Source organism: Ptychodera flava (assembly GCF_041260155.1).
Source record: "Ptychodera flava strain L36383 chromosome 3 unlocalized genomic scaffold, AS_Pfla_20210202 Scaffold_27__1_contigs__length_13241970_pilon, whole genome shotgun sequence".
Classification (NCBI taxonomy): domain Eukaryota; kingdom Metazoa; phylum Hemichordata; class Enteropneusta; family Ptychoderidae; genus Ptychodera; species Ptychodera flava.
Genome location: NW_027248281.1, coordinates 12038913 through 12053781, shown reverse-complemented (window position 1 = coordinate 12053781; position 14869 = coordinate 12038913). Strand labels below are relative to the sequence as shown.

The following is a 14869-nucleotide window of genomic DNA, read 5'->3' as shown; positions in this document are numbered from 1 at the left end:
TGTATTTTCGGTTGCGAGGTTGTCTATTTAAGATGCTTGATCCCCGACAATTTTCTTCGAGACCGCTCCGACATTTCTCTCCACGACCAGTCGCCAGGTCGTGTGACCGATTATGTAGTGTGCTTATATTGAAATTTAACGCTGATTCATTTTCCGCCACGTATGATCATCCGGTAGAATATGTGGCTTTTAGTGTTGGCAAAAAATGTAAACTTTGACACCCAAATAATTACGGAAAATCGCTGCCCGGAGTTTATGCTTTGCCGTTTGAACTCTGTACATGTACACTGGTTGCCCATTCAGGATTGGCTGCCCCCTCCCACATATCATCACATTGTCTTTGAGTTATACGTTTGTAGATGCTGTGTAAGTCTTAAAAGTTAATGGGTTTACATTTTTCAGTGCCTCTGGTTGCATTCTTATTTCACAAAACTACATAGCCGATTAGGCCTAATAAGGGAACATGTTGTAGCAGCAGCGTATGAGAAGACTGATTTTCTCAATGACGTATTTTTTATTGACGGAACATTCCGTCAATAAAAAATGCGTCATTAAAAAAAACATTCTTCTTATACGATGCCATACTTTGCCTTCCCCTACGACAACTATCCGAATCTTTTCTACTCCACATCTACGCTGCCGTATGTTCTGACTACAACCCCCCCTCTGACCTCGACATAGTCCCGCAAAGTAATACAATTTCCCAGTTTGCTGGTTCTCTTCCGCGCCCCATTTCTTCGCCAACTTGGTATTAGACTATTGCCAGCCGGGTAGTTCTCGTTGACTTTGTATATCCACCGTCCCTCTATGTAGATGGGACGGATCTGTAGTATATCTACAACAAATAAAACAATGGTCAGTCCACAAACTGACAATTGATAGGTAGAACGATGGACGTTTGGATGATTTAAGCAAAGACTTCCTCCTGTGGGTGTCCATAGAGCTCTGGGAAAGTGTACGTCTCACAAGCCATTCCGACTTTCTAACGCGACCTTCAGTTTGAGAGCAAATTTTACCATTCAAACTTCTTAAGTGTGTGTATGATAGTGACTCGATCTTATACTTGGTTCAAGTCTTTGATTGCTTAAGGTAGTATGCACCTCGAAAGTGAAAGACTTAAACTTTTGCTCTAACTTTCCTCAAGGAATCTTTTAATCATTCTCTTTCAAAATCAAGAATAAAAATAGGGGGTCACCGTGCAAATTTTGGTACTAGAGAAACAAATTACCCAAGATTTACCGATATTAGAAATTCAGAATGGCCGCATCACTGTGTTAAGTCTACGGAGAAAAATAATAATTTTCGAATTTCGAAAAACTAAGCCGGTGAAAAGTTTTCTTTTACCGAGAGCTTTGAATAAAGTAATATTTAAAGCCTAATCACTTCGCTCAATGATATTGCCTATTGTATGAAGGATTGGATAGGATGCGAGCATCGTAGCTTCACACTGTCTCAGAAGTATTCCTTTAGGCCTACCGACACCTGGTCTAACATACAGTCTCAATCTTCCCAATCCTCATTCTCCCAATCCTCACTCACTTCCAATTCTCCCCATCCTTACACGGATTAAAACACAGGACGCAACAAACATCACATTATAAAGGCTTTCCAAAGAATTTTATTGTATCAGCACACCGATACCTCATCTACAACATTTTACTGTGCTGGAAAGGCGGTTGTAAAACCTTTCAGTTTTTCAATAATTTCATATTCCTGAGTTAAATTGTGACTGTTCTCTACCATGTCAGTCAATCTTTGTGCAGCATTCCCGATTGCTAATAAATTCGATAATTTAGAGTAGTAATGGGCCGTTTCTTCCGAGCGCCATCCTATGTGACGCATGAGATCTTTAATGTTAGTACCTGCCAGTGACAAAGACACTGCGCATGTTTAACTCATGTAAATAAAGTTTTAGCCGGTGATATATGACCTGTGAGGAAAGGTGGCGTTGTTCCACTTGCCCACTTGGGGTTGTCGGGCGAAAGAGATGACCTCTACTGAGATCAATGCCTAATTCTTTTGACAGTATAATGTACTGTTCTAAGGAATTAATGGGACATAAGAACTTGTTTACACACCTCCTTAAAGCAAACATATTAGATGAAGCACCTCGAAGGGTTTTGCCAAAGGTGTGGTTGAACACCAGCCCCGAATTATCAGGGAAACGGAGAATCTCTTGGATCTTAACATGTCCCAAATCCCCTGCACGATCCCCAGAAAAAATTAACAGTTTGAAGAATGCTAGGTCTCTTGCTAGAATATACACAGTGGCTGGAGTAGAAGCAGTCATAATTTTATTTAATATGAGGTCAAACACTAGCTGCATCTTCTGAATGAACAAAGGTGGCGCTTGTCTTGTGGTTACATGAGCTTTTGCCTGCTCTTCCGATACCTTTTTCACATACCTGTCAACCATTACAGAATCTGCTGGGTTTTGCCGTTGTATCGAATATTCCTTATCAATTATACGGTAGTACGCCTTTAATTTTGAGACCATATTTTTTAAAGTGTTCGCTTTTAGACGTTTCGGGCATGCGCATTGCGACATCCCCGAAAACCCAAAAACTCACACGTGTCTTTACATGCGGACATGCGTTTTCGCATCTTTATCTTTATAGATAAAAAATCTAACGATATCGTCAGGGTCTGCTTCAACTACTGATTTAGAAATTGGGAGAAGAGCGAGGAAACTTTCTAGTTGCTTAATCAAACTGTCTTTCTGTTTTTCGTATGCCGATCTTTCTCCCAATATTTCCTGCATGCGTTGATCGATGGCGTGAAAATTTGGCTCCTGGCCAGTTCCTGTCATGACAGTGGGTGGGTCGGCAGATGAGACGAGTGTAGTATCGCATAAAAGACATGTGATATTTCCACCCGTTGTCTCACTACCACAAATCCAGCAGAATTTCTACAAATAAAGACGGAAAACGGAAAAACAAAAGAGATTAAACATGAACAAACCGACGAATTTTATGCTTGTTAATTGCACTGAACTATTTTCCTGCATACATCTATATGCTGAGATTACATTCCTATTGAAACAGGTGCGAATTTTACCGCATACAGCTCGCAGGAGAGTGGGATGTCTGTGTATCCATATCTTGTAGGGGCAAGAATAACTCCTTTTTCGCCTACTCTTCCGATCACTACCTCCTCATGGCATAACTCTGAATGGAAAGCCATACTGGGTCAAGAAAATCTCTCTTGGGTACGATTACTGTCGCGTCAAATTTATTCTCAATTACATATCTTACTACAGAGTGTACCATTTTAAATGGAGGGTACACATACAGTCTGTCCGTCGGTTGAAATTTATGGCTGAAAAAATTCACTCCCTCGCTGGTTGGCTGTTGGAATTGGCTGATAAACCTGGGGAATTTTGCGTTTGATTCGCTTGCCATCGCATCGATATTATGTGGGCCAAACATGGCGTCGATGTACTTCCACTTTTCCTCGGTTAGAGATGCATGCACCAAACTAACACTTCTTGACGGTGCGTCAGCGGGGTTTTTACACGACTCTACATATTGTATAGATAGTTTAGTATTATTGTCAAGGCAGAGCCAAAATATCTTTCTAATAATATCATTGAGCTGAGTAGACTTTGCTCCCGGTACCCCTTTATTCCACGCTTGTACCACTGGCATAGCATCGACATAGGCATCTACCCGCGCATTTCCGATTTTCCCTTGCCACGCCTTCAAAGCTCGGTGAAGGGCTTCTGCTTCCTTGATTATGATGGGGAGGTTACGCCACTTTTCGTCCCACATATCACTTACTTCTTCGTCTGGACAATTTAGGCCAGCATTCTTTAGAATAGCCCCCCATTTATATGATCTAGAGTCAGTGAACATGTTTATGGCCAAGTGATGTTCTGGAAGCCACCTAAAACTACCCGATAGACTGATGATGTCTTTCCATTCTTTGAGTTCAATACGAAGATCATTCCGTACTTGAATGAAGGATGTAGCCTTTGCCATATGGCGAATGAAGATTCCAGCGCATTGAATTGCTAGTGTGAATGAAATGCATTTGCCTATGATACGTTGCAACAGAACCAAAGGTACAGTTCGGCTGTTCAGGACGATAACAAGCAACTCTAGGAACGTTTTTTGTTTTTCTTCTGGTATTCTAAATGCCGTTGCTACCGTGTCAACGGTAAAACCCAACATTACAAGTGATTGGACAGGTATTAGGACACTTTTGTGCAAGGCCAAAAAATATCCCGCGTCAATACACAATTTAGCGAGTGTGAATGCAGCTGTATCGGCCAATTCCCTTCGGTTACGACGGTTCTGACAATCGCGGGTTTGAACTAATGGGCCACCATGTCTATCGTCGATATACTGCAAACACGGTACTTCTAGAGACCTAGCATAACTAGTGATGCAATAACCTAAAGTATGGTAAACAAAAGCTGACAACTTCCATCCAAATGGGAGCGTATTACAGACATACCATGTTCCGGCCCACTGGAAGCCCAAAAGCCTTCTGTCGTCATCGAAAATTTTTACGTGATCATAGCCACTTTTATCATCACATTTATAATGATAATCTCCTGTCTCAAGATATCTCGTAACTTCCACTAATTGATCTAAACTGAAACGCACATCTTTTATCCACAGGTTTAAATAACGCATGTCGATGCACATACGAGGCTTCTTGGGCTCGACAGTGATAGGCATAACTAAAGCAGGGGGAGCATCTCGATCCACTTTACCCCAAACCGATATTGCTCCCGATATCAATCTGTCAGAAATAGTGGATGCAATAAACTTGCCGAAATTTTTACATGACATGTTATTCTGAAGTGTCACAGGAGGCGGGGACGGGTGATCATAACATTCCCCTCGAAACATGCCCTTGAACGGAGTTATGTACTCAGACACTTTTGCCCCTTCAGAGAGCCAACGTAAAATTTGGGATTTACATGAAAGATTTTGTGTCAGTAACTGCCAAGTTGGCATGTTGGCATGGCATGAACTTCTCCAGCAATAAAATCATCGGGGTTTCTAAAAATCAAATCTTGAGGGGAGACTTTACTTCCTGCCAGAGCTGCCTCTATACTGGGGATAGAGATGTCTGATCCATGTCTGGGGGCGCCCTCTAGAGTTACCCAGGTAAAAGTTGTCCGTCGCTGTATACTGCGATCAACCGGATATAGCATCTTCCAGTTAGGAATATCAAACTGGAAAAAAGAAAGGAAAAGAACCCTAGTGAAACGTACAGAGGGCACCCCCAGACAGGATCCCTGCAACTGGCAGGCAGCCGTAAGGCAAGGGCTTTTAGTATTCGCCCCCCCCCTGTCTAAGGGAACCAATGTCAAGACATAACACAACATATTGTATTTATCGTGCGTTTATGCTTTACTAATCTTCAAGAGAGTTAACGAGAATTAAATTCCTCGAAAAGTACACAACAGTTGCAACCTTATGTCAACATTCTACTTTTTGTTCTTACAATTTCTTCCAATGTGCCCAACAACACCACAGACAAAGCATTTCACCTCATCAAGTTTTTGTGTATTTTTGTCCTGTCGAAAACGGTTGCGGTAAGGAGTAAACCTGGTATATTTCTGAGAACGTTGCAAAAATTTAGACACTTTCGAAGCAATTTCCTCTTCTTCCTTATTACCTAGGAGCAAGAGGATGAGATGACCTGCATCATTGCCAAAATCATTTGTTTCAAATTGGGCAAGCACAGCTCTGGAACGATTGAGCTTTGGATGAGCTATTTTAGTGGCTCTATCGACCAAGACACGTAATGCATTCAATAATTGCGGACGGGCATTCCAAGATGGTGTGTGGGCCAGCTCCACAACTTTTTGAAGCGCATCTTCAACTGATGACGTACTTGCAGACTTCTCCAGCTCATCAAATTTTCTCTGCAACTCACAGAGTTGTAACTGCATCTGTAAGCACATACAGAAAAAAAAACAATCTCAGAATAGTACGCATTAAAAGTCTACGAGTTTCCTCTCGGGAAACTGTAACGGTGGGCATCGCATGTACCGACTTTACTATACATTTCATCCCCCAAAAGGCGACATACGTCCGAGGTGTTCATGACCATAGACACGGCATTTTCAATTCACTTGCAGGGAGGACTGGTTAGGCATCACATGCATCACCTCGCTATACATTTTATCCCTCTCGGGGAGAACTTCGCCCCATGTGTTCATGACCACAGTCGCTGCACTTTCAATATCCTCGCCGGGGTAGGCATCGCATGCACCACCTTACATTTCATCCCTCACAGGGAGAAATTTGTCCCTCATGGACGTGACCACAGTCACCATATTTTCAATACCCTCGCAGGGCAGACAGGGTGGGCATCGCATGCAGCCACCTTACAATTCATCCCTCACAGGGAGAAATTTGTTCCTCATGGACGTGACCACAGTCACCATATTTTCAATACCCTCGCAGGGCAGACAGGGTGGGCGTCGCATGCAGCCACCTTACAATTCATCCCTCACAGGGATAACTGTGAAAATACAATAATCTCAATATGGAAAAGAAGCGGCTCCGACTGAAAATACACATACCTGCTTGTTGTCTTTACTCGAGGGTTGAGCATCCTCGCTAGTGCTGGCCGAAGTCGTACCAAGGTGCTGATTTAGAAGCACGTGGTGGAGCAGGTGGAGCAGAAGGTCCGGCAACGCTCTCCATTCTGATGGGCTGATGAGCGGCGACGAACGAAGCAACCGCAGGAGCTGGTTGTTGAGTCTGTAGCTCACTATGCTGTGTAGCGGCTTGGGGTGTCTGTGAGGAATGACACCTTGTCACCTGGGCACTACTTTATACTTTGTTGTATTCATGAATATTTATGAGTTCACACCTGGCGGAATATTTTGTGCTTAGGCTTTGAATATGTTTTTGTTCACAAACTTGAACCAAAGTCTACCTTGGTCTGAGAGGAAATTTCGCGCTTTATGCAGGCCCGCCCTTGTTCTGTTGACTTGATAAACGATCGCGAGGTGATTTTTTCCTGTCCAGCATGGTACTGAGGTGCTCACTCCTAGTGTTTGTTATTATATAATGCCACAGAAAAGAGAGAAATCTGGTTGATAAATGTCGTTGCGTTTTGTTGTTGTCTACGTTGACATTGAAGAATGGACACCGGCGCTGCACTCTATCTTCTCAGCACCTCAACGCCTTGGAAACTCTATGGCTATTTTCTTGTTACGGTGATTTCAAGGTTTAAGGTAAAAATGAAGGAACAAAAGAAAATACTCGTGTCCTTCAATCTTATTAGCAACATAGGCAACATATAAGCAACATTAACAACAGTAAATAACACGATTACTCGACTTCTCTTTAGAACTAATTTCCTTTGTAAGTCAACAATAATGCAGATATTAAAAGGACCAGGTCCTTACCCTGATGGTGGCAAAAATTCCATCCTTACATGATGATGGACTAATATGATCTATACGGTGAATTCCTATGGTAGAAGTTACAGTATAATGTCAAAACAGCAGCAGCCAGGCTTAGGCTGCGTTCACAAATAACGGTTAGGGGCCCGGGGGAGTGGCCTGGAAGAATTGTGATGGAAATGTTATTTTTTCAGATCCCCCGTGTATATGATCAAAAATGTTCAAGTTCCCGCAGTATATGATTAAAATCCCCCACCAAATTATCATATAGCTGCCTATTTATTAGGGATGCACTCAAAGAAAAAGTAAACATGTATTGGGCAGTTATGCCAGCAGAATGTTCAGATGTTCAACACTACTTGTTATTAGCAGTTTGTAGACTTTTTGGATCTATACGTCAAAGCCGACTTGAGTTAATCCGACTCGATCTGGCCACGACAATATGGCACCTGCTGAAGAGCACACAAAATAACGATCAAGAGATAGGATGCAAATTGTGAATTGGTGGCTACATACATTAGTTACTACTTATAAGTCTTACAAAATTGACAATAATGGAAGTTAAAATATTCCATCGAATAAACGTTTTAATCTCTGAAATTTTTGGTGCAATAACGGTGAATTTGGTAAAATTGAAATAATTCCATTTAGTTACAAATGTTTTCATTTAAATTAGAGTCTTTACTGTACAAAGTTTTACTTTTGTGTTATTGTAAAATAAGAATGTGAAAATTTAGAAGATCAAGCATAGTCACACCCATCTTTTTCTTTAATATTTGATTATTCTCATATGCCAGAATTCAAAAATCCCTGATAACTTTCAAGTCCCCTGGTCTTGCACGTGTTGCTCTCCGGCCTGAGCTTGTGTACAAGTATGTTTCACTGTCATGAGGTTCACATGACCCGAACTCTGAGCTCAGTACTTTAGTCTGAACTACTGTCACTGCTGGTATGCAGTAACAGTGACACTGTCCGTAGGCTGTAGCACGGCAGCAGCTTTGTTAACTATGATATTTTGACAATAATTTTGCTCAGTTTATACGCCTTTTGCCAGCCGGACTTTGGAAATAAACACCCAACGCTTGGATTTTACCGAAAATTCTGTCAACTTTAATGAAATTTAAAATTTGGCAGCCATCATGGGTACTGCAACATCTCGTTAATCAAATGACGGTCTACAGTTCCATCTTTTAAAACAGAACAAATTCGTATCGAAAGTTGAATGAATCATTGTCTATAGGGTTTTTTAACAGTTGAGTGAGACTTTGTTGCATTCAACAGGCGACCAGCTCCCGAAATCATTGCAGCTACTTGGCAAGTGAACTATAATTTGTGTATGATATGATACAATTCTGGTTCATATGTATATAACACTTGAGCAGTCCCAATACCTACCATTTAGTGCCAAATTCACGTCGTAATAAATGCGCACCTTCACTTGTGAGATCAATTTGCATATTGAAGGATATGAATGGTAATGTCGTAAACAATGCGTGTCTCCTTCAGTATACTGTAGATAACACTGAAGAAAAAATTGAATTTCAAGTATCTCGACATGGCAATTGCAAATCAACTGTTCGTAAGCCATTCTATCCTGGGAAGAAAAGCACCATGTTTACAATCAGGCAGCAAGTTTGCCAAAAACAATCCAGTAACGTTTACACCAGTCTAAAGAGAGAGGTAGGTGGGGTTGTTGGTGCTAGTGCTCCTTCAGACTTGCCACGTGACCGACACCAAATTTACAGCGTCAAATCAAGAATCGGCCTTAAATACAACGCGGACGATGTGCATGATCTATTGAAGTATGGAAGAGACAGAGATGACTTAATACTTCACCATGCGGATTATCCGGAAGATGTTTCATGTATGGGTACTTGGAACTAAGTCCATGTGTTCAGATTTAGTTCTTTTCACCACATCCGAGCTACCAAGCCACCCATTTTCCGTCGATCGGACGTTTAATATGGGTAAATTTGAGGTTACTCCAGTCGTTTACAAGAACTTGCTTTTGGAGTCAAAAAGAAGCCACCGCACGTCAATATTTTTGGGTCCTACTATGATCCACCACAGCAAGACCGAGAATACACACAAAGCATTGGCCGCGACGTGTACATCAAAATGCAAGGGTTTGTCGAAGGCCAAGGGGTTTATAACTGATGGCGAAACGGCACTTCATCGTGTATATCAAAATGAAATACCCCATGTGCAGAGCTTGCGTTGCTTTAACCACTTTGAAAGTAACTGTAAAAGACAGTTAAAACAACTTGGCATAAAACAGAGAAAAGACCAGCGCTATTTTCTGTCTAAGACTTTTGGTGTTAGCGGTAAAGAAGAGGGCATTTTGGATGCCGTAGACCGCCACGACTTGCGAGAGCGATTAGATTCAGCGAAAGCTGATATGGAGAGCCAAGTGAGAAGAATGACAAATAGATATGACGATACATATATTCCCAAGTACTGGGCCTATGATGTTAAAGTTGGGCGTGCCGAAAATATGTCTGATTATTAAAGTTACGCACCCGAAGGGCGCACCGAAAAATGCAACTGAATGATGAAATTTGTGGCTGACACGATGCATTTTAGGCAATGATGAGCCTGTGTCGAAATTCAAAAACACACTGACCCCCTATTGGGCATTTCAAAAACATGGTGACCCCCCTATCACCAAAGTCAAAAACAGGGTGACTCCCCCCCATGAATCCATCGGCCCCCAAGGCCGAAGAAACTGACCAGTCCCTAAGGTCAAAAGGGCAAAACAAAACAGTGGTCACAGAACTTTGATAAAGTTCGGGGTATACAAAACGAAGACCGGAGATCGAAGACCGAAGATCGAAGATCGAAGACCGAAGACCCCATAATTTAGATTAAAGGCACAATGCTCTCTAACCGGCAAGGACGGATCGGACGTTATAGTATTTAGTACGCAGTAATTACGCTGTTTCAGACATAATACACGCCAAATTAGTAATCACATCGGAGTCAAACAGCACACTCGGCTGCGCGACTTGATGATATAACAATGGCCGCTAATATTTCAAACACAATACACGAAGTTCAAGTGAAATTAAGCCAATACGGCGAAATATGGCCCTTAAATACCGGAGATATCACAGGTCTTTGATTTGTACTTTTGACTTTGACAGATACGGCAAGCCGCTGGTATTGGTTTCGGATTGCAATTCTCAAAATAGGCGCAACTATTTTAAGTTTTAATGTTTCATAGGCCTAAGGCCATTTTTAATGTTTCATAGGCCTAAGGCCATTTTTGATAAAGTTGTGGATGAATAACTCCTTCCTTGACTAGTTGAATCAATCCCAACGAAATATGGGCGATTATTTCGAGAGATATGACAGGGTCTTCGTTTTGTACATTTGGACTTGAAAAACGCCCAGATTAGTAGGTTATTTTTAATCTACTCCAAACATATTCGTCCAAATTTTGTTTTTGGCACGGAATTGACTTTCTCTCACTATTCTTCACAAATTAAACCAATACGGCGAAATATGGCCCTTAAATACCGGAGGTATCAAGGGTCTTCGTTTTGTACTTTTGACTTTGACAGATAAGGTAAGCCGCTGGCATTAGTTTCGGATTCCGATTCTCAAATAAACTCCATTATTTTAGGTTTTAATGTTTCATATGGCCATTTTTGATAAAGTTGTGGATGAATAACTCCCTCCTATGCTAATCAAATCCATCCCGACGACATATGGACTATTATTATACGAGAGATATGACAGGGTCTTCGTTTTGTACATTTGGACTTGAAAAACGTCCAAAATTAGTAGGTTATTTTTAAACTGCTCCAAAAATTTACGTCCTAATTTTGTTTTTGGCACGGAATTGACTTCCTCCCACAATTTTTCACAAATTAAACCAATACCGACGAAGTATGGCCCTTAAATACCGGAGATATCAAGGGTCTTCGTTTTGTACATTCTTGTTCTACATCCTACAGCGTGTTGGACTGTCCAGCTGAGTATTCAGCTTGTCTGTGAATACGTATCCACAGCATGTGTATATGTATCCCGCATTTGTATCACCACGGTTAACCGTGGTATCTCTGTCAAATGATTTTCAGTCTTGACTCCTATTCAATAATTACCCAATATTCCTATATGCAAACTTTTGTCGACAAACTGATCAGAATATTGTGTGTTTCAGCATGCTGCGGGGAGACACCAAGAAAATGTATTTGACATACTGCACAGAAATATTGAAAAAATTGTCCACAGTTGCAGCGTCTGCCCAAATACTAGGCCTACTTGTTTGTTTTTTTTTACGAAAATCCGTACATTTTTATTTTTCCGAGAAAAAGTAACGAAGTGTAACAAATTGGTGCTAGATCTTGTTTAATTATTACCAACATTAAAACAATTGGATGATATTAAAATGTTATTAAATTTCATTAATTCCACATGAAACCTTGGAATCGTAAAAATAGGAACCAGCGAATTTTCAAGTCCCCCCTCTACTACCCCAAAACTTTTCGAATGCCCCCATCCTGAATTCCTCCAACACCCCGACCCCTAACTCTGTTTTTGTGTGTGTGAACGCAGCCTTCGGCCTATCAATACTACTTAGTAAGGAGGAGCGTTTTATTATAATGAAATGCGTGAGGAAATTTTAGTGGGCTAGAGAACCATTTAATATACTTGGATATATGGCATATAAAAATTTAAAAACTATAAAATCGAAAAAAGTGGGAAAGGTGATTCCAAATGGAAACATCGACTGTGACAAGTTTGATTTAGGCTATTGGTCATCTGTAGACTGTATTTACGTATACTAATTTATGATTTAAACAATATATTACAAAACATCAGACAACATAGCAATGTGGGAATTAATAGGTCTAACTTTGTTTTTTCTTAAGGGACCATGAACGCATGTTTGACTCACTCCACAGCCCCTCCAACACACCGTAAAATATGATGGCCATCGTTTGTAGGTAATCTAGTATCGTAATCTTTATCAAACAAGTCTAGATTTAGAGGGCCTCCCGGCCTCCAATCACTCTGGCCTACGCTTCGAAGTTACATGTATCTCTTGGCTTGGTTTCTTCATTGTTCGTTTCATGTTGCATTGATGCAGGTAAAGTGGATACGTAGTGGGTTAAATCATAGACTCTCGAGAAAAACTAGAGTCTATGGTTAAATATGAAGTGGCCCTATAAAAGGTGTCAACCCCTTATTAAGTAGAACGTACCTCTGGGACAGATATTCAAACTCTCAAACTTGTTCAATTCTTTTCTAATCTACCACATATGGGGGTAATTTTAAAGCTCTCGGTGTAAGAAAACTCTATACCGGTTTAGTTTTTCGAAAATCGAAAATTTTATTTTCTCTCCATAGAGTTAACACAGGGATGGCGGCCATCTTGAATTTCAAATCTCAGTAAATTTTGAGTAATTTGTTTCTCTAGTTCAAAAGTTTGCATGGTGACCCCCGATTTTATTTTTTATTTGGAAAGAGAATGATTGAAATATTCTTTGAGGAAAATTTGAGCAAGCATCTTTCACTTTCGAGGCGCATAGGGCCTACTCTCGATCATTTCCGTTGAGTGACGGCCTTTAGCCTAATCCCAGCAATATATACGTTAAACTTCAAATAATGCACAGCTTTACGGATGAAACGGTTAATAATACCGTTTTTTTTTTTCACATCCATGGCCTCATGTACCGCATGACTGTGACCACAGTCTGGTTATCGGACCGTGCTTTGACCTTCGCCCCCGGTGTTCAGGTCCAATTAAATAGCCCCTTGAGTGCTATCCTCCAGATCTGATTCCCGTGTTAATTATTTACTAGTGCTATTTCTCCGAGACCCACCCTCCTCTTGAATTAGACACTGTCTAGCTCGAACCCTCCTCTGGACATAGCGATCACAAGTAATCGTGTACGGTTTGGAAACTGCGCAGTTCACTGACAGTAATTACACTGTAATTATGCAGGTAAGTAGAGGGTGTTTACCACGCAGAATCACTGTAACTCGGGGTCGCACTGAGCATGTGTACAAAGGAGCCTCTACAGAAAATGTCCAACATAACATTTCGCCGGGTGCACGGCGTCCGAGTCTTTATAATACTTCTGTCGTGTTGTGCTATCGTTTATTGGTATATGTTTGCCTACAGAACCCGGCAACCTAGCAAAACCCAGGCAAGTCTGAGTAACGCTGCTGAACGCATTTCATTGCAGGCAGATCACAAATATTTCACGCTCGACGGTAAGAAGTTTCAAATCCTGAGTGGAGCTATTCACTACTTTCGCGTTCACCAGGACTACTGGAAAGACAGGCTTTTGAAGCTAAAGGCTTGCGGGCTGAACACGGTTGAGACGTAAGTGTTACTCATTTATAGCCAGATTTGATCTTTGATACTGTTATAAACAAGGGCGCGAACGACTGTAAGCGACATGAACGTTGAACGAGTGGTTATTATACAGCGCTTATGTGTGCAGGTACAAGGTGCAGTGCATAAAAATTGTTCATGTATTTGACTTTCATAGTGAACAAGGTTGTCTTTCTGTATATCTGTAGCGATAACCCATTCGATAGATCGCGTGGCAGGGTACAGGTAACGCTGTATGTCTTCACACAACACAGATTGCCACGTCTAGCGTCTGACTCTATCGTCATGCAACCATTTTGAGGTGAAAGGTCAGAAAGGGGTCAACCTGTTCAAACAGCTCCTCGACTCCAGCAGAGAATCTCGTCCACGGCCTTGGAAATTTAAGGTGTTGATTTGAAGCCGAACGAATTTTATCAACATTGTAGCCTGCAAACAATTAATGTGCAAAACTGAATGTATTCAAAGCACAAGGAATGTTGCATTATTAATTTCCCTGTTCTGTGTATCAAATTACCAGCGTTTCACACGTGTCGAAATAAATAACATGCTATGATGAAAGCGAAGGTCAACAAACCATTTCATATTTGGCTCGTCATTAAAACCAGCATGGTGCAATGTCTTCATGCAGTCTTGTTATAATGGGTATGGACAAGTTCACTTTCAGTAAATCTCCCCTCTTGATGGAAAACACACAGCTAATACTTCATATATTCCATAAACTAAATTTTATAAAAATGCTTCCAAATATACTATTTAAATTAATAAATGAATGATTCAATCAATCAATCACAATCATATAAGACACAGAGACACTGACTTTTGATTTGTTTATTTCAAATAGATTTGTGACTGAGATTATATCTTTAAAACAGTCGCGCAACATGTAAACATCTATGAAATGGTATAAACCTATTGCAACACTGCACAGAAATATTACTAACTTTCCATTGGTGTAATATTTGTCAAATAAGTCATACCTAATTTTAATATATTCCATTTCATTGACCATAATAAAATTAATATATTCACATAGAGTGAATAGTGATTTGTAGAAATTCTTTCAGTAATTCAAAATCGTAGAATTTTTACGTTTCTTTTATGTGAGGGTGTTATCGTATGTTATTGCATGGATATTACGTGTG

The 14869-nt window shown here is 40.7% G+C and overlaps 1 protein-coding gene across 2 annotated transcripts in view; it reads left to right on the top strand.

The window, feature by feature from the left end:
- Positions 1–13353: 13353 nt before the first annotated feature.
- Positions 13354–14869, top strand: part of LOC139126288 (beta-galactosidase-1-like protein 2) — a 33015-nt gene continuing 31499 nt past the window's right edge. The window contains exon 1 of one of the 2 annotated variants that reach the window (XM_070692330.1): positions 13354–13715. In XM_070692330.1, coding sequence (XP_070548431.1) covers positions 13387–13715 — 329 coding nt within the window. In that variant the 5' untranslated portion in view covers positions 13354–13386. The remainder of the gene's footprint in view (positions 13716–14869) is intronic. The other variant, XM_070692328.1, reaches the window with a different exon arrangement.